We start from the raw sequence: 27,624 nt of genomic DNA on the forward strand, positions 1-27,624 counted from the left end.
ACCATGGAGACAAGCCCGCCAATGAAAATTCAGCAGACGGTTGCGATGTTGACTGCAAGCTTTTTGTTTTAAGGGGTGACCTATTTTTTTTTTCCTTTTCCTCCCCCCCCTCAACCACCACCCCTCCTCAGCTACTCAGACGCAGACCCCACTACTCTGGCACATGTGCACGTGCACACACACACACACACATAAGGGAAAAAAAGGCTACCCAGACACGTGCACGTACACACTCCATGTGAAATGAGGTTGTAAGGTTGTACACAAAAGGGACAAAAGAAGCAAGCACTTAAGTAATATATAACGCACATTTTAGATCTTAATTTGACCCTGAGATTACGAGAGCATCGGTATGTAGAGATCTTTTGATAAGAGCTGAAGACGTGAATCTACAGGCAGCTTTTGGCATCAAAAAGGTTTAAATTTGAAAAAAAAAAAAAAAAAGCGTCTCTCTGTTGCAGACGTCAAAGTGAGCTCTTTTGCCTTTTTTTTCCAAAGGTTGTCCTCAGCGCCACTCTCTTTAATAACTGACACTATGAGATAAAACATCTTTTTTTTTTAAAGTGCCACTTTATTACAAAAGTATAAACTTGACTGACATTTCATGAATAGTAATCTTGATATAAAACATTACAATCTTTTGCACTTTAGCACTTAATTACACGCTTTTTCGAGTACAAGACCCTGTTAAGTCTGAATAGCAAACACACAACATTAGCTGCCACATTTAACTTTTAGCTGTTGGCTTTTCCAAGAACACACCGTTAGCTTCATGGCTTCAAAAACAACAAACAGAATTACACTGAAAAATTTACATTGCAGCTGTTTTTCGCAGTTTTTCGTGTCACAAGATAAGTCATTCCAAAAACACAATTAAACATAATAGAAAAAGATAGATTTCTTGACACTGATGATATATTTATTATTCTTTCTCTTTTGTAATGTACATACACGTTGCATCAACATACAGTATAATCACATTGTTTGCTGGGGGGATATTTGGTCAAATGATCGTCGTTATTGTCCAGGATTGTAAATTTGTGTTATCCTCAGGGGTGGGGGGGGTTAGGTGGTGCTCTGCCGCTTTGCTTCACATTTTTGTCTGCAATATTTTTCACACTGATAACAGAGAGAGGAGTTCATCGATGGAGTGATGATGGGACATTTGCTAATACACATCAGTTCTACTGTATCTTTCCAAGCTGCACTATGGTGAAACCCAAGCAGATTCATAATGACCACAAGGCGGGGACGATGCCGATGATCCACAGATGTGAGTGAGGACTGAGCAGAGAGGGAGGCGCGTGTGTGTGTGTGCGTGTGTGTGTGTGAGCGGGGGGGTTGAGTGGACTGTCTCCACCTTTAGGACTCGAGCAGTTCTCTTTTGTTTCATCCGTGTGTGTGTGTGTGTGTGTGTGTGTGAGAGAAAATTAACTCTCCTCTCCGCTGCACAGAGTCCCACTGAGCCAAACACATCCTTACTCTAACTGGCTTTGTGCTCTACAGAGAAATAAAGCAACACACTAAAAAATAAATAAACAACCAACGACAGTAGAAAAAAAAAACATTCATATAGAGGTACCACATGACAGTGCTTGATTTTTTGTTTGTTTTCTTTTTTTTTTATAAGCATGCAACTTGTAGCAGGCAAAGTGCAGAAACAGGATCAACAAAGTAAAACACTTCATTTACAGACGGCAGTGGAGACAGTGTTCAGTCCATGTTAGATGGAGAAAAAAAAACATGACGGAGGGAAGTATCCGGTCGGTTTTTAAACATGATGATGGTCTAAATTAGCTTCTTTTAGGAGGAAAATGTGTGCAATTTTTTTTTCGTTATAATACTCTCATAATTGTTTCTCTTGGTCCCTGAGCTTTCAAGTTTTGATTAGTAATTCCTTTATTTAAATTCCGTCCTGAATCACATCTTGACCAACTACAGGGAAGGCCTGCTCATGATAAGTGCTACCAAAAGATTTCACACGACGCCGTGCAAAGTCCCGCTAGGACTATTTTTACCCGCTAGAATTGAGGAAGAATTTAGGCTTTTTTTACTTTATTGTGCTTTGCACATATGTATCAGTAAAATAGAAGTGCTACTGTTACCTGCAGATTGCTCTGCGATGGTCTTGTGCTCATTTATTATTCACTACCTTTGGATTCCTTTTAAGGTTTATAGATTGGACTTTGTGTTCAGCCCAGGTCATAACAGATCAACATTTTTGCCCCGAGGCCTCGTGAGCCTGAGAGAGGCGAGATGTTATGACTTGAATGTAAACAGGATGTGTGGGTGAGCATGACAGGGGCTCAGCCGTCACTCCTCGTGGCGTTAGCTCAGCTCCTTGCGTTGGAAGGATAGGGGTCACAGTGCAGCCGCGCCTCAGAGCCCTGTCACGTACATCTCCATGCCGTCATTGAAAGTGAAGATGGTGGTGGTGCTGGAGGTGGCGGAGCCCTGCTTCAGGTCGCCGATGCTTTCGTACAGGTTCTCCCCCGGCAGCAGCAGGGCTTTGGCGGGCAGGTGCTGTAACTTGGGGGTCTGCTGCGTCGGCGGCGGCGGAGGGGGCTGCTGCTGCTGCAAGGGCTGCTGGGCTTTCTTCCGCCTCGGCCGCAGGGTGGCACACGTGTTGGGGGGCCTCTCTCGCTTCCAGGCGCCTCCGCCCTCCATGTTCTCATAGGCCAGATCGCACTCCTCCGTCCCGATGGACTCGTAGCAGTGGTCGTCGAGGGGCCCTCCGACGGCTTTGCCCTCCTGAAGGGCCCACGTCTGGGGTTTGACCACTACACTAAACCCCCCATCCCGGTCCCGGTCTCGGTCCCGGTCACCGCGACCCAAGGTCCGGAAGCCAGGATTGCCTGGGGGAGACCCCGGCACAGCTCGCTTCTTCTTTCCCGGTTTACACACCTTCGAGTACATCTCCGCCACCTGCAGTCAGACAGCATGGCACTGAGGTTACTGACTGTACGAAAAGACTTGATGGGAAATAGGCTAATTAACTTTTATAGCGAGAAGATCAATACCACCGTCTTTTCTGTACCTTAAATTTAAATCTAAAGCCAGCAGCTGGTTAGCTTAGCTTAGCATAAAGACTGGAAACTAAGGGAAACAATTAGGCCGCCTTTGTTCACAGCTAACGAAATGTACCCACAGAACGAGCTTCGATTCCCATCATGACGAGTTTAAGAAATGAAATTTATCAAATTATCTAACAAAAATTGATGTTGCCAAATCTTTTTTCAATGCAACGTCAAAACAAAACAAAAATTCATAAAATCTTACTTCCTTTGTCTGAGCAGTTTTAAGTAATGTTAAGTATTTAAGTAATTAATTTAAGTCAATTGAGGCCTTATTTTTGGATTAATGAAATCAATGCTTGGAACCAGGATTGGAACATAACCCCCGCAATCAGGAAGGCTGCAATCACATTTGTTGTTTTCCAAACCTCTCCTCCACTTGTACCAGTAGTGCCACCTGTGCTGCATGTTTTCGATCTCTCTCTGCTGAAACACAGCTGACTTAAATGATTTGTTATCAAGCAGCTTCATAACGAGTTGATCATTTGAATCAGCTGTTGGAGCAGAGAGAGATCAAAAGCGTGCAGGACAAAAGGTACTCGAGGAGAGGTTTAGGAAACTCTGACGTAACCAATGTGTTAACAGGAGTGAAGATGGAGGCAGTATAAAGACTGAAAGTCTACTTCAGGGCGCTGTGTGAAACCAGCTGAACGAGTTATTTTAAGGTACATCTTCATCATGTTTCTTTTCCTAAACTAACTGTACTTGCCTAAATCTAATTTATATAAGTTTATGTTAAGTATGTAACACCATTTGTGGGGCACTTATTCGTTTTTCAATTTTCGTAAAATATCATGCAAACAGTTTCAGGAGGATGTTGAAAAATGACAAACGGTGGTTTTCGGGGACAGTTAGATGCATGCTGTCACATGAGGTCGACGGGCAACAAGCAGAGAATCAAGGAACATAATTTTGCATTACACTTTGGTTTTTGTGCAAATTATACAAACATAGTATCGTGTTTAAGAAATGCTGGTAGGCAGTTTTTGTTAACGTTGTACAGAGCCAGGTTAGCTGTTTCCTTCTGTTCCCAGTCTTTATGGACATACATGCTCTTCTAACTTTCAACAGCAAAATGTAAAATTTCAAATTAAATTCAGGCACTCCAAAGATGTGAAAAACCTGAAAAACGAAGTGGAATCACATTAAAAAGCTTTTATTGTAGTGACTAAATCATTAAAAAAGCCAACATGTTTCGACCAGTGCCGGACTTTAAAAAGGCCTTTTAAAGGACTTTTTCATTTTCCATGAGCCCTCGTCACAAGTCTTTGACCAGCACTGGATTATAGTCTACAGACCAGCCACTCATCTCTCTCTTATTTCTACTTCTGTAACCTTTTTAAAATATTCTATCTGCAGCATGTTAGAAAAACAATTTTAACTTGTTAACTTGCAGTGACTATTATACCGTGTTACATAGAATCAGGCAGACAGTAAACAGCAAACCGGTTATCATTTTAGTGGACAATAGCAGGACGGTAAAACTGGGTGAGGTCGGCAGAGAGCGCCTCATACGGTAACAGAAGGTAGAAGGCATTGTCATTAAAAGTTAAAATATTTTCACTTTTCTGCTGTCGTCTGGGACAGAATTTACAACCAGATGTTACTAAGCTCCCTAACACAAGAAGGAAACCCGGGCGATCTGTACATTTAATGGACATTCCTAGAATTATTACATAAAATAATTGACACAAAATAATTAAATATGTTTTATTTCATTTTTTTTAAACCACACAACATCAGCATCACAACATTAGTAATGTGTGTTTGGTTTTATCATCCTGACGTTCCTTTTGGTTGTTTGCTTTTTCTGTGCCATTCAGGAGCTGATTTCGGTCTGCAGTTTGCCTGATTCCACGTGAACGCAGCATTAAAGGTACACGTCTCCTTGCTTGTTTTTTTTACGATACAAGAAAACAACAGTAACCAGCCAAAAATGATAAGAAAACTTTAAAATCCTGGTTCACTCCATTCAAATTGAGCAAGGACTCATTTTCAGCCACTATCTTTAAGTTATGTAATTAAGATGCAACTTGGAAGATAGGTTGAAAAATGTTTTTATTTTGCTGAATATTTCTTTGATGATTCTCAAAATACCGTCAGGAAATGCACATTTGTTAAACTGCTGGGTTTTTAAAGATTGCTGGGCATTTATTTTTTTTAGAAAAACATGTTAAGCTCACATGCCCTGGTAATACTGCGCATGAGAGGCACAAACTGGGCTATATTAAATATTATATTAGATCTATTTAATAATGATGTAAATAAAATTAAGCGTAAATTAACGTGTAAAACTGTTTAGTGTAATATTAAAGCTACTTAATTGCACATTAAAGGAGAACCAAGAGCCTCGACACAGTAATTTAACACACGAACAAGGTTGATGCACAGACTGAAGAGTCGTCGCTCACCACAGCAGCAGACGGCTGTATATTCTCCACCGTGTGAGCGCCCAGCGGTCCCAGGGCTTTGTTTTGGTGCATGAGCATCTCCTCATCCTCTGGAGGCTTCCAGATGTACTGCTCGCCGTTGCCCATAAACATCACTTCCTATAAACAGAGCAGCAAATTGGGGCAGAGCTCGTCAGATGTTCATCTTTTTTGAGTATTTGTGAATGTAGTAACTGCATTTTAAAAAGCAGACGGGATTTATTAAAGACAAATGAAGCTCTTTAAGCATGCAGACGTGATGCAGCACAGAGCGGGCGTTAGACATGTATTAGATTGATTTCATAGCGTATTGAACCGATTTTCCCTGGAAGGTCGAGCTAACGTGAGGAGCCATGTGCTTTTATTCTGGATGACTCAATTTCAACATGTTGCGTCATCCACATGAACATCAGTGGTGAACAGGCCTGCGAGCAGACAGCGTACACATGTAAGCCTGTGAACTGCGCGTGTTGCTGAACTCGGGTCACAGCAGATAGCGCGACCTCGCTGACCTCACGCAGGGCAGCAAATGGTCTCCCACTGTCACCTGGAGGGGAGCACAAAGCCTTTAGACCCACAGTAAGAGGAGGCAGTCTGTCTACACTCCTGCTGCTGCAAACATATGGAGGAGGTGACACTGCTGAGCGCAGAAAAACCCCGCTATCACCGAGAAGTCTTCGACAAATAAACACAGCTCACTGCCCGCACTTCAGAGTAACGTCCACAGAAGTGCCAACATATCACAACACCATGCACGACGGAGCCGAGTGCAGAGAAAACTGCACCGCTGGCACAATTACAGCCGTGTAGATCCTCTGCAGCATCAACAGGAAATCTGACAGAAATACTCTCCACTGTACCTGGACGACACGCCGCATATTAATGTGTCTGATACTGATGTTGACAAAGAAGTACAGGCGTAACATTCATCTCAAAGACTGTTGTTACACGTACCGGTGCAGCCAGCAACAGATATCTGAGCCTCACAATCAGAACGAAGATTTCAGAGACTTTCTGCACCAACAGGAGACACTCTGGAGTCGATACTTCGTCTTTTTACTTTTAGTACGTATTACTGCGCCCCTTACAAAGTACATAGTGCTGCATGGAGTATGCATCCAACTGGGACATACTACTTTGTCATAACATTGTGCGTTTTTGACCCTCTTGCTCATACGTCTGCTGCAGTCTGTAGCACAAAATCTGAAGTTGAAAGAAAGCAGCAGATCTTGACGTTATCACAAAACGCCATTCGCTGAGCTCGCCAGAGATGGAGGTCGACCTGGAGAGCTCTGCCATTTGTAGTTTGAACTTTCACGTTATGAATGCAGACATTATAGATCGTTTCAGACTGATTGTAGTCATTGTGGCTTCTGTCAGCTGTCTGTGGCTCAGTTGATGAGTCTGGTATTTTTGGCGTATTTGACATAGTCTGTATTGGGACATACTAAATATTTTTTCTGGCATACTAAATAGTATGCTTGTGTGGGTATTTGAAATGAACCAAGTGTGTCAGAACAAAACTGAAAGGCGGCCATTAGACAGCATCTAACCCTGCGTGAAAAACACAGACCCCTTCAGGTCAGTCCCACAATGCATTGCTACAGCAAAAAAAATTGTTGCAATAGCCAATCAAACATGCATTATCCTGGTAGACTACTTTTGGTTTTCTGCTTACCTGGCAATCTGTGCAACCACAGATGTGTTTTTAAAGTGATATCATTATAACTATTCACTGTTTTAATATTATAAACTGCTGTTCAGTGTTCTGCTGCATGATTAGCTTTTAAATGTAATGATCTGCTAATGAAAGTGGACTTTCTGAATAGTATTTTGTATCTGCTGCATGTCTCTTTTGTACCTGAAGCAGCACATCCAGCGCAATCTAGTGTTTTGTTAACAAACAGTCTAAAATCCATTCAGATCTACTCCAAAACTAAAATGGTTCTTCGTTGTCCAACGTTACATCCTTCCACCTGATGAAAATAAAGCCAACAGTTATCCGTAATCCTGCTGACAAACAAACAGAAAAACATAACCTCCTCTTTTTTTTTTTTTTACTGTAACAATCTTAAACTTAACTTACAAGCTTTTCAACTTTCAACTGCATCTCATGGTCTTCATCAGCGTATGGAGTTTGTCCAGTTGTCATGGAGATGAGATGCAGCTGAGAGCTCTGGAGAAAAGCTGTTAGTATGTGCACCTCGTCCTCGTATTAAAGGCTAACATCAGTATTTTTTAACCTGCACCGTTTTCCCTTGTTTGTGTCTATGTGACCAGTGGAAACTATTTTTTTAAAAACTGGTCCAGTACTGAGGGAGGCAAAACAGGCTGCAATGTATCCTTGAGCATCATCAATTTGCATTTTCTAAAAGTTCTGGTTTTTGCCCCTAAAGGCTCATGCTGTTAATAAACGTGTCTGACAACAATATGGAAAAGATCCCTACAGAGATACATCTTTTTGTTAAAGAGTGCAGGCCTTTGAACACTGAGTCTGTTTTTTTCATCTGAAATTGTCTCACATCTAAAAATAAATGCAACCTCAATCACATTTACTCACTGACTTCCAAACTTTCATCCGTCAGTATTGTTTTTCTGGAAAAGATTCTATTTTCTGCATTTTTCACATCTGTCTAAAGACTTCAGTGTCAAAAGAGAGTTTTTCAACCAAGAAAATCCATCCACAATAAAAAAAGAGGAACAGGTCACATAATATTTTTTCATAACTAAGATAGCAAACTTCCAACAGGTCAGATAGTAATATAAAGGTGGATGATGGTAACGAGGACGATTTGGACTGGACAGACAGAGAGTGACAGTGTGGAGACAGACAGAGAGGACAGCTCAGCCCTGTCATGTGACACGGGGAGACAGTGGTGACGGCTAGGGAGGTACCTCCAGACCTCCACTGCGGGACAAAAGGGACAAAATGTGTCTTTACATTTTGTCTCGTATTGCAAATTTCAGCAACAAACAGAACAAAAAAATACATTGAACTCAAATGTGCAAGGTTTCTATGTTAAATTTCTTTTTCATGACAGATTAAAAAAACACATACAGAATAAACCGACTCAGTGTGCAAATGCTTCCTTTTTGTTTGACCAGAAACAGCCCTGAAATCGCCATCGTCAGTTCCACCAAACTCCATGTAAATATGCAGTGATTTTAGCGTGCATACAGCCAGCATACTTTCACATCTGATTGGGTGAATTGAGGGTTTATTTTTAAACCAAAACTGTGTTGGTGATTGTTGAAACAGTGGAAAGAGGAGCCACAGTGGCATTAGTGAGATTTATTTTGCTTTTGTGGACTTTCAGTGTATTGTGTTTTACAGTGATAAAATTAATGTTTATTTCTATGAAGTCTGGTGGATTTAGCAAAAGCAATTTTAGGGCTGTTTCTGGTTAGACAAAAAAGGAATTTGCACTTAAAAAGGGGTCGACCTCTGTTTGGATTCTTTCCATAATGTTGTCAGAGACTTTTATTAACAGCAAAAATAAGCACAGTATATGGATGTAAATGACTGCTGGCTGCTCTCACTCAGTACTGGACCAGTTTCGAAAAAAGTTGTTCCCATTTGTCAATCAGACACACTTAGGAAAATACAGTCCAGTATAAAAAAATACCTAAATTACCCTTTAAGAGATTTTTTTTCAAACTACTTCATGATATTCAACTGTTTTGTAAACGTATGAATTAGATGAAAAAAGTAGTTCCTTGACCAACCTTTGGGAATGCCGGGACATTAAAGGCGTCTACGTTTCTCCGGGGCAACTTCGTGCTGTGTGGGTGTGGTGGAGGAGGGGCGGGATGTGAAGGCGGGGCATGTCTTGGAGGTGGCACCGGCGGCTCCCCCATATCCGTCCCGCTGTCCCTCTTTTGGGGAGCCTTGTCGGCCTTCCTCAGCTTCCTGACGCAGGCGTACTCGGCCGTCTCCGGAGGGTGAGGTGGGGACATGACCGGGGCCTCTGGTTCAGGTAGCCCTCCCTCTACGTCGCCGTCCGGGTCTGGGGGTGCCGGGGTGTTGGCGGGGACGGCTGGAGGGGCCGGGGTGTCCGTCTGCCCGGCCCTGCCTACCATGGCGTACAGGGCATCATCAGTACGTGTGGTGGAGGAGCTCCGGCCCACCTCAGAGTAAGTGTGCTCTCCGTCCTCTCCAGTCCCAGAGGGGATCTGGGGAAGCTGCCTGCCTTGAGAACGAAGGTCAGAGTTAGACCTGCTGGGCAGAGGGTCCACACTGGCTGGACCTTTTTCCTTTAGACGCCTCTGAAAGGCCGTCGCCCACCATAAAACAGAACTCACACACATTTACTGCTCTCGTACTGCACAAACATTTGTGAACATGAATAAATCTCTCACTGAGATAGAGAGAGAAAATGTGGAGCTGACAGTGAACTGGGAGCTGACGAAGATGTTTGAGAGAACGCATCCAAATTGACTTCGTTCCACTGCAGTGGAAGCAGGACAAATACGAAGCAGGACATATGCTTATATTTCTTCAAACCCTCTCAGGCTACTGTCACTGTGCCCACAAACACAGTTCCCTGTTGACTGTCAGCGATGGAGCTCCAGGACTCGTCTTGGCTCTCTGAATTCTGTCTTTGAGAGAGAGAGAGATGCATGTTCATAAATCAAGAACAGTCTAGTGGAATAAGGCTGCGTTTAGTAAATGTAATGTGAATTCTGTTTTAGGGTAAACTGCATCAGGGTTTGCATGAATTTAGGGTCAGATCAGATACGGAGCTCGTGGAGGAGAGTGCGCAGTCACACAACACAAATGTTTTACATTTACCAAAATGTTTGCATTACAGTGGGTTACTAATGTTTTAGTGGACTCCAAAACTGCTTTAAAACTGCCTGTTCAAGGCGGGAATATCACGCCGTTTTGCCACCTCACTGTTCTGTATATAACACATGATCACGGAGAGGAGGGACAGAGTGGTCTCGCCTCTGAGCCGAGAACAGACGTAGTAACTGAGCTTGAGGGGTATTATGGTATACCAGCGTATACAGAAATCCTGAAGGTATGTTTTTTCAATACCGTCATTAGTACAGATGCTCCTCTTTCTATTAAACTCATTGTATATAGTGCACAGCACGCACCACCAAAGCCCTGTCTCCAGTGTCTACTGGTGGAACAGGCAGCTGAGCTGAAAGACACAGCGACACCTATTAATGGAGGAAGAGGTTACAGGACTGTAAACAGCTGGCAGCCAGCAACAGCAGAGAGAGACCTTGGTAAATAACAGTTTTGGTTTTTTTTACATCTGACTTGATTTTGAGTAGCCAAGACAGTTCGGGTGAGTTTCATTTTGTTTCCGTTGAGTTTGAATGAAGTGTGTTTTATGATGAGTTGATGAGGATATTAAGCCTCTTCAGTCTTTTATGTCTGAGGGAAAGTTGAAGTCAAAAGGTGAACAGTTGTATTTCCCTGTGTAAAAAGGAAAATAGGTGTGAGAATATTAGTTTTCATTTTGTAGTGTATTTATTTGTTTGAAAAGCTGAAAGTAAATTGAGCACTAGTTGTCGGGAGTGTCTGACACTTATGCTGTCATAAACCATTTACCTCAATGAAATTTCAGGAAGCTATGAAATATTATATAACGCCCACGCGTAGTAAGAACAGCGCTGAAACAGCCGGTGTAAAACGTGGAGGAAAGATGTGACCATGGATGTGGCGAGTGTGACATTTTGATGACGTATTATGTTGACGACCCCACCGGGAGATCTGACAAACAGCTGTTAGCAATTAGCAGCTAATTAAAAGAAGAACAGCGACTTTAAATGTCCGCAAAGGCGCTCCTTACCGTCTGAGCAGAGGACGAGATCAGCTGCTATATAACAGAGACTAACTGATTGTTTTTGGCATGTCGTGCCTTTTTTATTGTTTAGAAAGCGCTGCTGACACATATGTTATATATCAAACTGGGGATTGACGCTTTTGTGTTACACATCACGCCTGTCACACCTCTTCTGATTGCGGGATGCTGGGATGCAGTGTATAATCACACACTGGAGCGGGATGATGCCGCCGCCGTCATTTTGGGTCTGTGTGAAAATGCAAAGGAGGCATAAAGCGGGGAGTTCGTAGCGGCTCTATAGCACGTTCTCTGTGTGGAAAGGGCTGAAGTCTGGCATTAATAAATGAGGATGAGTCAAATCACAACATGCTGCAGTTACTTTTCATGCTGTTTATCTGCTGAATTCTCCAATTGATTTTCTAATTTTCACTCATCTCATGGACGGCATTGATTCTGTTGTATCGTCACTGTTTGTGTTTTTCATGATTTGAATGTTTCAGTGGTGGAATTCAGCTAAGTACATTTAGTCAAGTGCTGTAATTAAAAAAATATTTGACCAACAAAATGATCATCTGTTTATCAAATACTCCCCAGATGTTACCTTGAGTTCGTGAAGACAACATTGTTTTTTTTTTGAATGCCTTCCCTCTGAACCTTGAATCCAAAAAAGGGCGAATATTATTTATGAATTGGCAACAGCAAAGCTACATCAACACATCAGTTTACAAACTCGCACGCAGCTCCTGCAGTATAATCACAGTCTTATTTATCCAGTCGTATGCTCTGAACCATTACAAAACTCTAAAGCTAATGTTTTAGTGAAATGCACATGTTTGGGAAACGCGTCAGCTGGATAAATGAGACTGTGATTATACTGCATGAGATATTTTATTTATTTACAACCATGTTGTAAACAACATTTTTGGACATAGTTTGCTGTTGTTGAACACCGCTCCCATATGTCGCAATTCATCAATAATATTCTTTTTTTTTGGATTTTTGGGGGAGTAACTGTTATACTTTTGTAAAAATACTTTATTGAGTGAAGTATTCCTTTAAGTATAATTTTGATATACTTCAGCACTTCCATTTTCTGCTACTTTATACTTATATTCCACAACATTTAAGAGTATACTACTGATACTTTTTACTGTACAACAGTCTACACTTTGCTTGTTACTTTTTATATTTAAAAAAAAATTCTCATATGATATGATGCAGTACTATTTTTGATCTACCCAGTAGTCTGAAAAGCTCTATGTAACCTTGTTAAGAACAGAACTATATAAATAAACTTAAACATTATAATAAACATTGTTATTATATAGAGCACAAAGTATCTGAAATTGGCTTGAAACTGAACTACAGCATCAAAACTTTCATATTTGTCGGTGATAAAATCAGAATATTCTGTAACATTTTGAATGGAGTCATGCTGCATAATGAGTACCAGTGCTTTTGATACTTTATGTAAATTTTACTGATAATACTTCTGCACTTTTACCTAATTCAAATTTTTGAATTCAGGACTTTTACATGACATATGTTATGGTATCTGTGATATTTCTGCTTTTATTTAAATAAAAGATGAGAGTAAATTATTAGAGTACTTCTTCCACCACTGCATGCTTGCGTGGTTAAGAAAAAGTCTTCATTTCTTTAAAAAAAAAAAAAAAAAAAACACTTTTAATGATGCAAAAACTGCTTTGTCATGCAGCTAAAACAAAACCAGGCATTAAGGATTTTGTCAGCAGATGACACAGCGGTACTGTTCACAGAGCACAGGGCAGGATTTGCATGTGAAAGATGCACTCACTTTTGCCATTGCAGTTCATCTTGTTCATCTCAGTGTCAGATTTACTGATGGACCGCAGCTTCGACTGCCTGAGTATACCCTGACAACACACACACACACACACGGAGAGAGAGAGCTGGTTAAACTCTAATTAAGACTGAAGAGGTGTCCTCTGAATGATATTGTTCCCTGGTGAATTAAGTTGCTCCAGCTACCTCGGCTGCAGCACAAACAAAACATCGAGCAGCGTGTTGCCTGATACCTACCATGTCCATGAGACGGTGTTTTCCACCCTCGCCGGGAACATTGTGTGTCTTCCCCTTCCTGTAAACACAACCGCTCTGTCACACAGGTTGACACTTACTACAGTGATGCGCTTCAGTGTGTGTGTTTGTGTGTGTGTGTGTGCAGACTCTGACTCACTGTCCATGTGTGACTGAGTCATCTTGCGACTCTGCACGTGTGTGTATGAGAGAGAGAGTGTGTGCATGCCAGTGGTGGTACATTTGCTCCAGTACAATTTTGAGGTGCTTTACTTGAGTATTTCCATTTGAATGCTATTTTATACTTTTTCTCCACTGAATTTATTTGACATTAGTTACTTTGCAAATTTAAATTATTCATATAAAATATAATTCAACTAATAAATTCTTTGAGATTAGGTTACCCAACAGTATATAAAATCATTAAAATAATCTCCACCTTTACCAGCATTTTACCATATACACATTAATGCATCAGTATTTATAAACCAGTTATATTATTCTGTAAATATGATACCAAAATGGGTCATTCTGCAGATTGAGTACTTTGACCTCTGGTACTTTGAATATATTCTGATGCTAATACTTTTGTACTTGCTTAAAGGTCCCATATTATTCTCATTTTCAGGTTTATACTTGTATTTGGGGTTGCTGCTAGAACATGTTTACATGCTTTACTGATCAAAAAACACATTTTTTTTATACTGTCTGCCTGACTATACCTCTGTCACCCTCTGTCTGAAACGCTGTATTTTTTTGGCATCTCTATGGCCAATGTCTCCAACACTCAACTCAAACCAAAACAATCAAGACTGATAAACAGCACCACAAGTTAGAGGAAAAATAATGAATTTTTGATTTGGGGGTGAACCGTCCCTTTCAGTAAAGGATCTAAATGCTTCTTCTACCACTTTTACTGCATGTCTTTACTTTATGTAGATACTTTAAGTACACATAGCTGATAATACGTCTTAACTTTTAGTTAGAGAACATTTTGAATTCAGAACTTCAGCTTATAATGGAGAACTTTACATTGTTGTTCTGCTACTTTTACTTTAGTAACGAATCAGAGTACCACCACTGGTGCGTCACGTGCATGTGTAAATGAGCATATGTGTGTGTGTGTTCATGTGTGCAGGGTGCCTCACCTCTGGCAGCCCACGCAGAGCACCACGATGAGGATCGTGACAACAAAGGCTGAGGCAGCAGCGATAGCACCCAGCAGCAGGACCTTGCCGTAGGGAGGAGCCGTGAAGTTCAGCCCGTCCTGCATGGAGGCCATGTGGGAGCGCTGACGCTCACTTGCTCTCACACACACTCACACTCACACCCTTACAACTCATCCACGCAGGGAAGTGCCACGGTCTCACTGGGATCTGCAGCAAGAAGGCACAGAGTGGCTCTTAATTACAAAATTATCTAACCTTTACAAAACATTAAGCAGGTTAACAAAGCAGCAGAACCACAAGTAAAATATTCACAGTGAAGGGAAGCGGCAGTTTGAGGAGGGGGAGAGAGAAAATTCCCGTCCGGCGCAGAAGCAGTGAAGTGAACAGACATTACGCCTCCGGCATGTGCTTCTGCTTTACCTTGTTGGAGGGATTACTGAGCTTTGTGTGTCACACTTACATAGACATCAACAGCATACCTGCTCAGTTATCTGGGTCTGCATAGGATAAAAGTGAGCTTGTAAACTGTGATACTCAACTTACGGCCCACGGGCCAAATCTAGCTCCTGATAGAGTTCTGAGTGGCCCCCCAACCATTTTCTAATTTACAATAAAAATAAAGAGATTCACAGTGGGAATTGTTTATATGCATTTTGTATACATAAGGTGCCAGAGTTCATATAACAGCATCCAGATAGAGCTTGTTTATCAAAAAAGTGCCAGTGGAGGATCCCTGCACCACCTGACAGAGGTCCTAGCTAAGGCTCTATTGTCCTAAAATCCCAGCGATGCCCCAAAATCAGAGAAATGTCCTAAAATACTAAAGATGTCCCAAATTCCTAGAAATGTCCTAAGATCCTAGAAACATACTAAAATCCAGAAATGTCCTAAAATGCAAGAAGTCGTGGATGAATCCTGTAAAAACAAAGAAACATGCTTCAGTCTTAGAAAATATGTATGGGGCCGCTGTAGCTGGCCCCTGGCCTCCTGTCATTTTGCAAAAGTGGCCCCTAAGCAAAGCAAGTTTAATGTCCCTTTCATAAAGTAATCCAATATCATACATCCAACTCTCTGCTTTTTAACTGAAATAAACCAGAAAAAATAATCGGATTTGTTTGCCAGGTAGCTGCTGCGATCCATATGTGTAAATACATATTTCTGATGGTTTGAACCATTCAAACAAGAACAAACATACATATTGAGAAGGTGCGATGAGTCAGAGCCAAAGCTGAACACGCCAGCAGGCAGAGGAACCTGAAACACTGAGTCTGAAAACACGGCGAGCAGACACAAACATCTTTCCTGCTTCTCCTCGACGCTTGCCAGACGATTTTGCATTTTGGCAGCGTAATATGTTTCAAATAAACAATTAAAAAAAAAAAAAAAAAAACAACACACGGAGCCATAACAAAAAGACCAAACAACAAGGCTGTTCTAATCTCTGTCAAATCATGCCATCTGTCTGCTGTGACTGTTTGTTTTCATGTGTGTTTATTTGTCGCTCGTCCATCAGCAACAACACGACTGAGCGGCAGACTGCAGGAAACATACCGCCTGGTTTTGTCCAAAAGTCTTGTTGTTGTTGGGATGACGATGATTAACTGTCTGTGTATGTCTCTCCAAATGTCTCGTGTGTACTTATTCAGTTTAGATGTACAGATTTTCCTCCAAACTAAACACTCCATGATGCAGTTTCTACTTTCAGACTTCTTCAATCTGTCTTGTTAAAGATCAAATCTGACGTTGTAAACACGTTTTAATATTTTATTCCACATAGATCCTTTTCCATTCAGAGTTTAAAGGTCCAGTGTGTAAGATTTAGGGGAATATATTGGCAGAAATGGAATATAATCTAATAATTATGTTTGGGCAACAAAAGCACATGCCTGCACAGATGGTTAGGTTTAGGCAAAAAAGGCAAGTGGGGGGGGGCATGTACAGACGCTACATCCTCGCTGCAGCGGGCGGGGCTTTGATTGCAGCCTCGGCCCTTTGCTGCATGTCAAACCCAAAAAAATAGTCTTTAAAAAAAAATAACAATAAAAGGCACATGGTAAGGGGTGGGATCCCATTCAGACGAGAAGTGAACACCAGACTACTGCGTGAAAGTCCGGGGTTTGTTGGATCTATCCATCGCCCCTTCTCCCTGCCCTATAAGGACCTTAGTGCTCGTGATATTATGTTGTTTCCAGCAGTGTTTCAACATGAGCCGCGACAGGTGCCATCTGGCTATCCAGTAGCGTGTCATACAAAGGTGGTTTTTGGGGGTCTTATGCCTGAAATCTCTGCAAAAGTTGTAGTATTTGATGATTTTGGAATGACAACGGGCTGGCGCAGGAAAAACAGTGTTTTTCCCCCTGAGACTGCTTTATTCTGTGTTTTTATCAGTTTAAATCAACAGGTCCACTTTTTTTTTTTGTTTGTTTGTTTTTTTTTGCAGAGGAGAGGACCTTTGAGGATAACTTGGCTCCCTGTAAAAACCTCCTGAACGCCTGAATCAGAAAAAAGGTGAGCACACATTAAGTTATCAGAGAAAATAGATGAGCAAACCATAGCAGGTGCTGATCCAGGAGCTCGTCACTGACATGCAAACAGCTTAGGAGAAACACTGATTTGTGACATTACACTACTTTATTCAGTGTTTTTGTCTAAATCACCAGATACAATTGTTTTAGAGAGGAGGAGACTGCTGCTGATAGTTCGGCTCCTGGTAAAAACCTCCTGAACAAAAAACATTGAAGGAATTCTAACTGGGAGAAGTTTCAGCTGGTTGCAAAATGCAATCCTCGGTGCGAGATGACACCAAAGCCTCCTTAATCTTACACACTGTTCCTTTAACCTTCACAGTCCAAATGACTTTAACAGCTTGTCAGTAGTCTGAACAATGTGTTTCTTCTCTGAAGTTGTGCCAGAGCTTTGCTTTTTTTTTTTTTTGCAGCTCAGATAATTTATCTTTAGCACTGCAGCAGAGATCTGTTAACGTTGGTGAGGCCTCATAAGGATTCAAGCAACCTGAGCATGAATTGCAGGTTCACTCCTCTTTGTTCGTGCCTCTTCTTCACTTAAGTCATCCATTCATGACCTTGTTGTTTGACTAAAACCTAATTTGGGGTTCATTATGCTTTATCCCACATATATCACCCAATAAAGACCATACAGACCAGCCAGATTGTTGCACACGTTCAAGGGCGTAGATTTTGAGTCAGACACTTCATTTCCTGTATTCTGGTGAATATTTCTGCACCAATTTGTGCTTTTTCTGCATCAATTTATGGTGTCAAAACAAAGCTCCTCTATGTGATTTTTTATGTAATGTTTTTATCAAACGGGACAACTGTATTTTTTTAAACACTGAAGCGTTTCTTCTGTGTCATCCCCGAAATCTTCACTCATGCACATGTTTATGTGTAATCCACATATTCGTTTGAGAGCAGCCAAGTCTGCTGATTCAGGCCACACCCCGCCCAATTATGCAAAACTTCTGTTTATTATTTTGTGAATTTTCTGTCAATGAAAAGGGGACACATATATATGTTATAAAATATTCTCTGGAGTTTGGAAGTCAGGAAAAAAATGCAAGTGTGTACTCAGACCCACAGTATGTTTTGTGCACCATCTCTTACAGAAATAAAACCCTTCTGTCCGACTCGCCAATATTTTCTCCTCATCTCGCCAAGACTGGCTGCTCATGCCCAACAGATCTGCTGAAAATCTGGCACACATCTGACCAAATGTAGCACTATTTTTATGTTTTTTGGTTGTGTTGTTTTTTTTTTTCATTTTTCCAAAACAGCAATTTCTGAAATTCTCCCACACCTCCAAATGTGGCATGCATCATCTCTGGACTCCCATGACTCAGGAAAAAAACTGAAAAAACAAGCATGAGAAAGCACTGCACTGTTTTGAGCATCCAGACTGTATGAAAACACCACAGTCATGCTAGCTGCTCTGTGAAGCTGTATTTAGACACAGTGGTGCTTTGAGCTAAATGCTAACGTCAGTCAAGTCCCTGTGAGGAAGAAAGCTGAGGCTCTGTCTTCGTCTGTGCAGCGCTGCCTCTGATACAAACACCGCCTGACATTATTCACAGCACATTAAAGAGAATAATTTCTTGTGATCACATGATTCACATCCTGTGCAGCAGATTTTACATGACAGAGATGCTGAAAGTTAAAAAAAAAAAGAAATCATCATGTGAACTTCATTATTCTTTCATTACAAATAACAGATAAATCTCAATATCTAAAAATGAAACCAATAAGTCAGATTGTTGCACACTTTTACATGTTTTATCCCCATATTTCTTAAATCAACAAACAGGTGAGCCGATTTATGCTGCACCTATTCCCAGCTGGCTGGTGGGCGTGTCCCTGTCTGTGTTTGATTGACTGCAGTTTGCACTGGAAGGACATCAGTGGAGAGCACACCAACATAACTGAACTGAAGTGACGTTTGCAGGTATGTTTACATGCTGTTAAAATGTGCTGCAGCTCTGCAGATAATGAACTATGAGGCCTGCATTAGTTGAGCACTTTTCCCCGGTGAATTGTTTTGTGACTCACATGCTGAGGTGCAGGACAAAGATGCTTGTCGTTTGTGAGTTAGGTGAATAGGAGATGGTAGCAGAAAAGTTAATGTGGGTTGTTCTGAGTTTGTGGCTCTTGTGTTGTGAAACTTGAACCTGGCTGAAGTTTTACATCTACGTAGATAAAACAAAGAAACAATATTAAAGTCCCCCTCCAGACATGTTTTAATGTATGTAAACATACTCTGCTATGATTAATATGATGTTCTATGGGGTTTTACCTCATTAAAAAAAACACTGAAAAGGGGTTCGAAGCAAATGTACTCTTTTTCCCCAGGCCCCCTAAGTGCACTGGGCTTTGAAGCCAACTTTCGTAGTGGCCAAACAATGGCGTTAAATCTGTAATATGATGCTATCAGGCCAGAAAAGACTTTTTCCTTCAGACCTACATTGTCAAAGAGATGTAAATCAGTGGATTGATTTTTTTGAGCTTCATAACCCTCATAAGATGACTTGTTTACTATAAGAATTTGATATATTTGGTCATATAAGTCTTGAAGAGCCGCAGCATTTATTAATTTTATTCAAGTTAGCAGAGTGCTGAACCGTAAGTAGCCCGGTCAGCTGGTGGAAGTCTCTAAGTCTCTATCGGCCACACAGCGCAAAAGCAGCAGCGATCATATGGGTACATTTATACGCAGCAATCAAACTTTTTAGGTTTAGCTTTCCGCTTTCTCCAGCAATCTAGCTCCAGGTCAGGGGTCTCCAAACTTTTGTGAATGGGGGCCAGATTAAATCATGTGAAAATATGATATGAAATGACAACAAACGCAACTGTTTTTTAAGTGAAAATGTATTTAACCTTCCACCGCTCCTAAAACTGGCCATCGTCACTGTCAACTTCATGCTTTTTTGCTGTGGCCATGTACTGAAATGTCTGGAAATATCTGGTGTTAGATAACTATGTTTTCTTACTTACCATCTGTTTATGAAAACACATGAGTTTCACCTACGTAGTTCCTTCTTGGTGCATGTCTTCAAACTGTATGATTGTCCTACCATCGTGAGGTGAATGAAAATAAATGCAAAGGGACCTTGCTTGATTAACCAATATAGTGTATTTATCATATTATATATTTTGAAAGACAAGCCGAGGGCCATTTAAAATCAGTCTGAGGACCACAGTTGGCCCATGTTGGACATGACTGTTTTAGGTTGACCAGTGGAAGAGCAGTGTGCATTAAGATGACTATCATTAGAGGAAACATCGGAGAGATTCGACCACACGTTTGAGCCTCAGTCAGCGACTGGCTTTCGTATTAGTGACGTATCTAATCCAGCTCTCCCGGCATGCAGCTGAATCTAAGATTTTAGGGAAGTGGACAGACGTTCCTGTCAGTAGAGGAATGTTAAAACATCCCGCTAGTGACTAACTTTGCACAGATGCACATGTCCGTATAGTCACAACAGACATTTTAAGTGACATAAACCTAAGAAAAACACATATTTGAGTGGAGAGGGATTTAAAATATGCATTTCTCCTTTTTGGTTTCAGATTTGTATCTCAATGAAGAACACCGGGCGCGTGATTTACGGAGCAGGTATGTTTCTGTCGCAGATGAAGAATGATGCAATTTCATTTCAGTTTGGCTTTAACATTCAGCTCAATAGAGGGTGTGTTCTGTTAAGTCATAATATCACTGGTCGGCACAATGAAATCACTTCTGATAGGAAGCAAAGATCTTCACTGCCTCTATTTTAAAGTTTGTTTTGTTTTTTTACCCTGGTTTTTCTTATTTTTTTCTCCATAAATGTTTCTTCTTTTCTGTAAAAGTATTTTCTTTGACTGTCTTCACTGGATGTGTCTGCAGAGGCAGGACAGAAATTTATCACACTCTGCATGGCAGAAGTTTTGCAGACTTTTGGGGGTAATTTGCATTTCTTTGAGGAGATCCAGCCATGAACCCGACTGTTCTCAGCATGAAATCCAATTTGCACCAAATTTCATACACGGATATCTTGGTGCTTCTTTGCTTCTTTTCTCTGTAAGTTCAGGGCGTTCTGACCAGAAACAACAGCTTTGTTTCCTGACTCAAATGAACCCCACCTTACTACTAATAAAACAAAAGTCATATTTTTCAACTCTGGATATCTGACATAATTACACACTCCTTTGAGCGTGTCTTAAGAAAGTGATTGCAGCAGCGAACGTGTTTTCCCAGCATGTCTGTCAAAACTATTTTGGGTATTTTAACAGCAGCCAGCAAACATGTCAAAGATTTCTGTGGCCTGCTTTTAATGCCACCAATTCATCCACCAGCGCTTCACCTTCAACACTGCGCTTCCTGACTGAGTCTGAAATATTATGTTGGAATTAAAGAACCATATGCACCTGTGAGGCTTTAATTCACAGTTGCAACAGTGTCAGTGTAATTATATCTGCGCTGATTTGACAACAGAGCTGAGGAGTTGGAGACGGAGAGGGTAATGAGAGAGAAGAAAGGGGAAAGGTGTAGGTGTGGAGGAAAAGAAAAGAGCGAGAAGAGGGGAGGAAGACGTGCGTGGGAGTCCTGTGGCAGGTGTTTGAAGATGCTGAAAGCAGATGATGAGAGGAGGCTGTCACATTTCCCAATGAGGTTTCCCGGCCTTCCTTCCTTCCTCTTCCCCTTCCCCGTCTCATTGAGTGTGTCCACACCTCCCCACCCATTCTTTTCTCCCCTCTATCCCCCTGCCTCCGCCTGCGGTGTTCAGCCAGAGTGACGCCTCAGCACTGCAGTGTAATCTCTGGCCCTACAGCTGCCTCACAGGAGCCAACCAATTGGACGTAGCGCTCAGAGCAAGAGCAAGAAATGGCCCTCCCCCGGCTGATTTTTCTGCTAAACAAAGCCCCCCTCTCCACAACCCACCAACACCCCCCCCCTGCCTGTGGCACTCAATGTGCTCGTTACAAACCAGCGAATACCTGCAAGTGCAGATTTGCCAGGTGTTGCCCTGACCGTGCATTACAGACCAGAAGGCTACTTACACTGAGAGGAAGGGCCATATGTGGCCAGAAACTGGAGCATCATCGATCATTAGTATCTCGTTTCTGTACTGAATCGCATGCATTGTGCGGGCAGTTAAAAAAAAGTAAAATGAGCGTAAATAAACAAGTTTAATGCAAACCTTATTGAACATATATGCAGCATATAATAAATGAAACCAATTAATGAAAAAATAAAGCTCTAAAAGTGAGTAAGTGGACCGTTGAGCTCAGAATATTCTGCTGCATTTATAAAAAAAACATATTTTTCTCTCCTTGAGTCAACGGACTCACAAGAGACTGCTCAAGATTATTATTGATTAATCTGCCAATTTTTTCAATAATGAGTTTGGTCTATAAAAAAATAGAGATAGGGATTCCTAATCCCTATCTCTATTTTTTTCTCACCAGAGCCCCCTGACACGATATTGTCACTATACTTAGGTCAAGATACAACAGAATTGCGATATGCTGCAATATTCTGATTATTGCGATAACATATATAGTGAATTATTACCTTTTTTCCAAATAAGGAAAAACTTTGTATCACACAACAAATATCTAGTCAACAAGAGTAGAAATTGTATTTAGGAGGCTACCAAAACTTTTATTTGTATTTGCAGTACAAATACTTTATATAATAAACAATTGTTACTTGCCATCCATGTATTGTACAATACAGCCATGCACAAAATCACCATACATTGCTGTAGCGGTGGGAATCACCTAACAATACTTTGGTTACAACACAATATTATTGTGATTTTAAATGTTTTGCGATATGCTGGCCATTGAAAAAACATATATTACGATATATATCCCTTTCCTTTTTTCAACTACAAATTAAGCAGCCTTTTCTTATTCTGAACTTGTTAAATACCGCTGCTTGGTCAGTGATTTCAGCACCAAACGCTGACACCAAAAGCCACCTTTCGTGCTGGTCTGATACGCCGCCGAGCAGCGTCAGTTTATGATGTAGCCAGACGGCACCTGTTGCCGTCAGTATTGAGCGAGACGTACGCAGCCAGCAGCCAACGGCCGCAATGTAAAGTGTAAAGTTATGGAACAACTGCACACTGTATCTCCATTAAAATGGTTATTTTTGCTACAGACAAGTTCAGATTATTATAATAAGTAGCTGAAGTGTCTCTTAGATCTGTTTGTTATTGTTCTATAAAGAGTTAGTCTCATTCTGAAATCTCACGAGATGTCTTGTTGCAGGAAGGCAATTGTGAAAACATGAGTTAGAGTTGGAAAGAGCAGGAATAGTTATTACGATTAATCCATAAATCATTTAGTCTGTAAAACATTAGAAAGTTTCCAGAGCCCAGTATGATTAACATCTTCTGGATCTGTATTCAGAGCATTAATACAGCAGCAAACCACTGTTTGCTATGTAAATATATAGTGGAGTAATGGTGCCCTGAGCAGAGAATGAAGTCATGCTGCCCGTGTGTGTGTGTGTGTGTGTGTGTGTGTGTGTGTGTGTGTGTGTGTGTGTTGTAATCCGAGCTTCTCTGTTTTTTGTTGTGGTAAAACAGTCTGTTTACATGTTCATGTGAGTGTCCCTATAACCAGCTCATCCCTGACACTTTGTAGTGTTCTCATATGGCGGTGACCACTGATAACAGGACGGGGATGTTATGGCACTAAATATCGACCCTCCAGTTAACACTGTTAACTCTGTCAGCACTGTTGCTGTTGTTTGGCGCTATTTATGTTAACAACATTAGCTGCTAGCTGCAGGCTCAGCCACCTCTATGTTGAGAACTATGTCCAGACCAGCGGTCGACCGTTTTTCAGGGCTGATACCAAAACCAATTATTAGTAGTTAATGAGACCAATAAAACCAATATTTTGGAAGTGATAGGCATTTACAATAAAATTTTAAAAAAAGCTTTCTGACAATATTTGGAATTTGGAATATCACAAACTCCAACACAAAACTTTTTTATAAAGTCAAGTGAAAATTTAAATTAAAAAACGAATAAATGAAAATAGCTCCCTGAGGTTTCACAAACTAAAAGTTCCTCCCATTTTGACACCTTCTTTGCACTTTTTAATTAAATCATCATTAAAATAAAAAGCTGTTGCAATCTTTAAATAAGGGCCCCAATAATTGGCCAGGCCAATAATCTGTCAACCACTAGTCTAGACAAAAGACTTAAATTTTGCATAATGCCCATTTAATGTTTGATTTTTTCCAATCAACAGTTCCAAAGATATTATTTTCATGTTTTCTCACCCATAGACTGTATATAAAGACAGACATCACATCACTTTCTTCCACTGTACAAAACTGAAGCCAAAATATTGCAGATACAGCCACTACGCCACCAAAGCACCCGTTCGACCAATCGCGAGCAGCGCCACTGATTGTGAGAACCACGATTGGCTCACACAGCTGTCAATCATGACATCAAAACTCCTTTGTATAGTATGAAATAACTAATTAAAACCAAATTCATCAGAAACATAAACACTTGAAATAATGCTGTGTTAAAATGGAACTTGTTAGCTCATTTTTACGACATGGTAATTTAGGTAATTTCGTGAACTTGTAGCTCTCAGAAAATTTCCACTTAGGAGGTCAATAAATACCACAAGAGGGGGGCGTTCATATGGACTCTTCGTGTGAACTCGCCAAACATGATTCCATCTACACGCAGCAATACATCAGGCTGATAAAAACCGCCTTAAATGGCAGGAACCATGTTTGGGAAACATTTATGTGACCTGTAATTTGAGTTTTTAGTTTAGTCCATGTCCCGTTTAAAACATGGTAAAGTTGGGCTTTATGACCTATACTGCAGCCAGCCAACAGGGGGCGATCAAAGTTTTTAGCTTCATTTTGGGGGAGCTGTAATGTCATCTATCTTTATATAGTATTATGTACTCAACAGAGAAACATCCTCACAACAATCTGGAAGCAGAGAACAGATGACTTTAACAATGAATCTGTTATGAACATAGTTGTCAATTAGTTTTCTGTCCATCAGCTTAACGATTCATCGACCTTTTCTTTCAGCTCTAAAATCGAATGGTTCTTGTGAGAATTTTCTGCATTTCCTCATCTTAAATTCGAGTGAATTGATTCTCTTTGGATTGTCTTTGAATTAATGCCCAGCCCTATAACAGAATATTAAACAATATTGATCAATTAATAACCAAGAAAATAAGTCGTTTCACTCCTGAATGACTTGAGGAATGAATATATCACCTGTTGACTTAAACCTGTTCTCAACAATTGAATGTCTTTAAAGGAAAGCTGTGAGATGGCCAATTAAATAATATGTTATTATGCGAAATTTTATAAAAAAGAAAGACAAAATTTCTTCCTGGTTTTTTTTTTTTTTTGTTTTTTTTTTACAAAATAAATGCTCAAACTCGTTCAAACAATAAAATAATGTTAGCAGTTTCTGCTCACGGCACAAAAAGTCAAACAAGGAATTCTGTTGTAATCCTCATTAAAAATGTATTTTTCCAGGAACACATTCAGCCCTACAGAGTTGCAAATCAACACTAGCAGGCTTTTTAATTTTCTAGGAACATGCTCTGCATCTACATGTGTGTTCATTATTAATAATAGCGACGCTCCTCTCTACAAACAGCCAGCAGTGGCCTCTCTACCGAATCTGCTCAGGTTTTTGATAAACCACCTGGGAGTTCATGTGGAGCAAAAACCTCACCCTCTGTGTGACACAAATAACAGCAGTGTGTGTGTGTGTGTGTGTGTATGTGTGTGTGAGAGAGAGAGAGAGAGAGGGGGGGGGGGGGGGGGCTGCTATTGTGTGAGAATGTGAATTAGGTCAAATGTTTGCTTGCAACAACGATTAACCATGCCCCTGTGAGGAAGAAAGCTGAGGCTGTCTTTATCTGTGCAGCGCTGCCTCTGATACAAACACCGCCTGACATTATTCACAGCAAAATACTGGAATCATTTCTTCACTGATCACATGATTTCACATCCTTCTCAGCTGCTTTGGAACAACAATGCCAAAACTTAAAAAAATAAAATAGGAAATCATCTCCATGTTTTCACACTGTGCATATTGTAAAATCTGTGTGTGTGTCTGTGTGTGTGTGTGTGTGTGTGTGTGTGTGTGTGTGTGTGTGTGTGTGTGTGGAGGCTGTGTGTATGTGGCACCCACTCAAGCAGGCATCAATCACACGCTGGCTGACGGTTCGGCTGCCCGGCTCGCCGCGCCTCTGGGCTCTGACACCTCAAACTGCAGTGGTGACAACAGGTTACAAACCCAAAATGATGCACAGAAAGGCATGCAGGGGCGTGAATAAGGGGGGGACATGTTCGGGCAGGTGGAGGCTGCACAGAAAATAAAAAATCCAGGTTGATGCAGCGTGCTTTTATCATTTTGTAAAGCCTGTAGCATCATTTTTCCCCCTCTCTCCTCCCTTTTTCTTCTCCTCTAATCATCAAAGCGTTTCCGATTCATGATCAAAGTGGTAAAAGGATGTTGTGTCCCTGAGGTCAGCTGGCAACTTACACGACAAAGCCCCACACCCCCTATTTATGAGTAAGGGAGGCGAAGAGGAGGAGGAGGGCTGCAAATGTTAATTATCTTTATGCTTCACACAGGAAAAACGACTGCTTCCTGCGCCTTCCTCCCATCAAATCACAATGAAGTTCTCTGGTGAATGCGTTAATTTGGGGGGCTTTAAATCACAATGCAGTAAGGTGGGTGCACACGTGTCTGTGTGTGTTAAATGCATGACCAGAGGAGATGGAGGGAAAAAGGCAGGGCGAGCACAAAGAGAGAGGTGCGTTACTCTCCCTGCATGAATAAAGGATGCAGCTTATCGAGCTCAATCTATAGGCACATATGAGTGACCCCCTCCTCCTCCCCTCCATCCCCTCCTCCCTCCAGCCTGTCACATAGCCACGGGCACAGAGCATTGCGCTATCCCCCCTTATACTCACTCAGCTCACAGATTTTGGGAGGCGCAGCGTCAACCCTGGTCGCCTTCTTCAGTTTCCCCTCGGACCAGGCGCTCCCCGCGAGCATAATCAATCACAGGCGATAACTCGGCTCTCTCGGGCTTCACCAAAATGCAGCATATTGCATGTGACATCCCTTTTTGAGCGCCCGCTGACCCGCTTGTGCGCCCTGTCCGCGCGCCTCTGCTCCCCAGCCGGATGGGGAGGCTGGGAGGTGTTGAACCTGCCTCTCTGTCTGGCGCCGCCGCTGTATCTCCAGTATGATCTCCAGGTTTCTCTCCTCCACGGTCCCTCAAGCCCCTTCCATCTGTACTCGCATCCCCTCGGCTCAGCTACTGTGCTTCCATGTGACACAGGCAGAGCTGGAGACCCCCCAAATCTGAGCGTGTCTTTTGATTCTGGCGTCATCACCCGGATGGATGAGGTAGTGCGGCTGTGTGTGTTGAATGGGCTGATTTTAGGGAGGATTTCTCAGTCCACGCTGAAGGTGCACGAGGCTGTGGTTAACTTCAGATTAGAGACCTTTTAGTGCAGGGATACTCAGAGGGAGCACGTTTGCAAAATGAAAGCAGGCCAGGGGCCACAGCAG

The 27,624-nt window shown here is 41.5% G+C and overlaps 1 protein-coding gene and 1 long non-coding RNA gene across 3 annotated transcripts; one reads left to right on the plus strand and one right to left on the minus strand.

Annotated features, from left to right (window-relative positions):
* Nucleotides 1–1,650: 1,650 nt before the first annotated feature.
* Nucleotides 1,651–27,093, minus strand: si:dkey-70p6.1 (uncharacterized protein LOC570575 homolog). 2 transcript variants are annotated; one of them, XM_042492130.1, is made up of 7 exons: nucleotides 27,018–27,093; nucleotides 14,511–14,738; nucleotides 13,366–13,423; nucleotides 13,121–13,199; nucleotides 9,230–9,693; nucleotides 5,486–5,623; nucleotides 1,651–2,925 (listed from the first exon to the last, which is right to left on the minus strand). In XM_042492130.1, the coding sequence occupies exons 2-7, from the start codon at nucleotides 14,642–14,644 to the stop codon at nucleotides 2,380–2,382; spliced, it is 1,419 nt and encodes a 472-aa protein (XP_042348064.1). In that variant the 5' UTR covers nucleotides 14,645–14,738; nucleotides 27,018–27,093; the 3' UTR covers nucleotides 1,651–2,379. The 2 variants fall into 2 exon arrangements, with proteins under 2 accessions (XP_042348064.1, XP_042348065.1); XM_042492131.1 differs by lacking the exon at nucleotides 27,018–27,093 and having other exon boundaries at nucleotides 9,230–9,576; nucleotides 14,511–15,114.
* Nucleotides 2,160–14,580, plus strand: LOC121947196. The gene is made up of 3 exons (XR_006106065.1): nucleotides 2,160–2,170; nucleotides 4,898–4,950; nucleotides 14,501–14,580. It is a non-coding gene; the product is annotated as an uncharacterized LOC121947196 (long non-coding RNA).
* Nucleotides 27,094–27,624: the final 531 nt, after the last annotated feature.

This window comes from Plectropomus leopardus, chromosome 8, assembly GCF_008729295.1.
Source record: "Plectropomus leopardus isolate mb chromosome 8, YSFRI_Pleo_2.0, whole genome shotgun sequence".
Taxonomy (NCBI): Eukaryota; Metazoa; Chordata; class Actinopteri; order Perciformes; family Serranidae; genus Plectropomus; species Plectropomus leopardus.

What these genes read in the sequence shown, in the direction of transcription:
- si:dkey-70p6.1 (XM_042492130.1), bottom strand. Translation starts at nt 14,644, where the DNA reads ATGGCCTCCATGCAGGACGGGCTGAACTTCACGGCTCCTCCCTACGGC. An exon ending in GATGAACTGCAATGGCAAAA is followed by an intron (nt 9,694 to 13,120) that starts GTGAGTGCATCT and finishes TTCGTTCTCAAG; the next exon opens with GCAGGCAGCTTCCCCAGATC. An exon ending in TACAGCCGTCTGCTGCTGTG is followed by an intron (nt 2,926 to 5,485) that starts GTGAGCGACGAC and finishes GTCTGACTGCAG; the next exon opens with GTGGCGGAGATGTACTCGAA.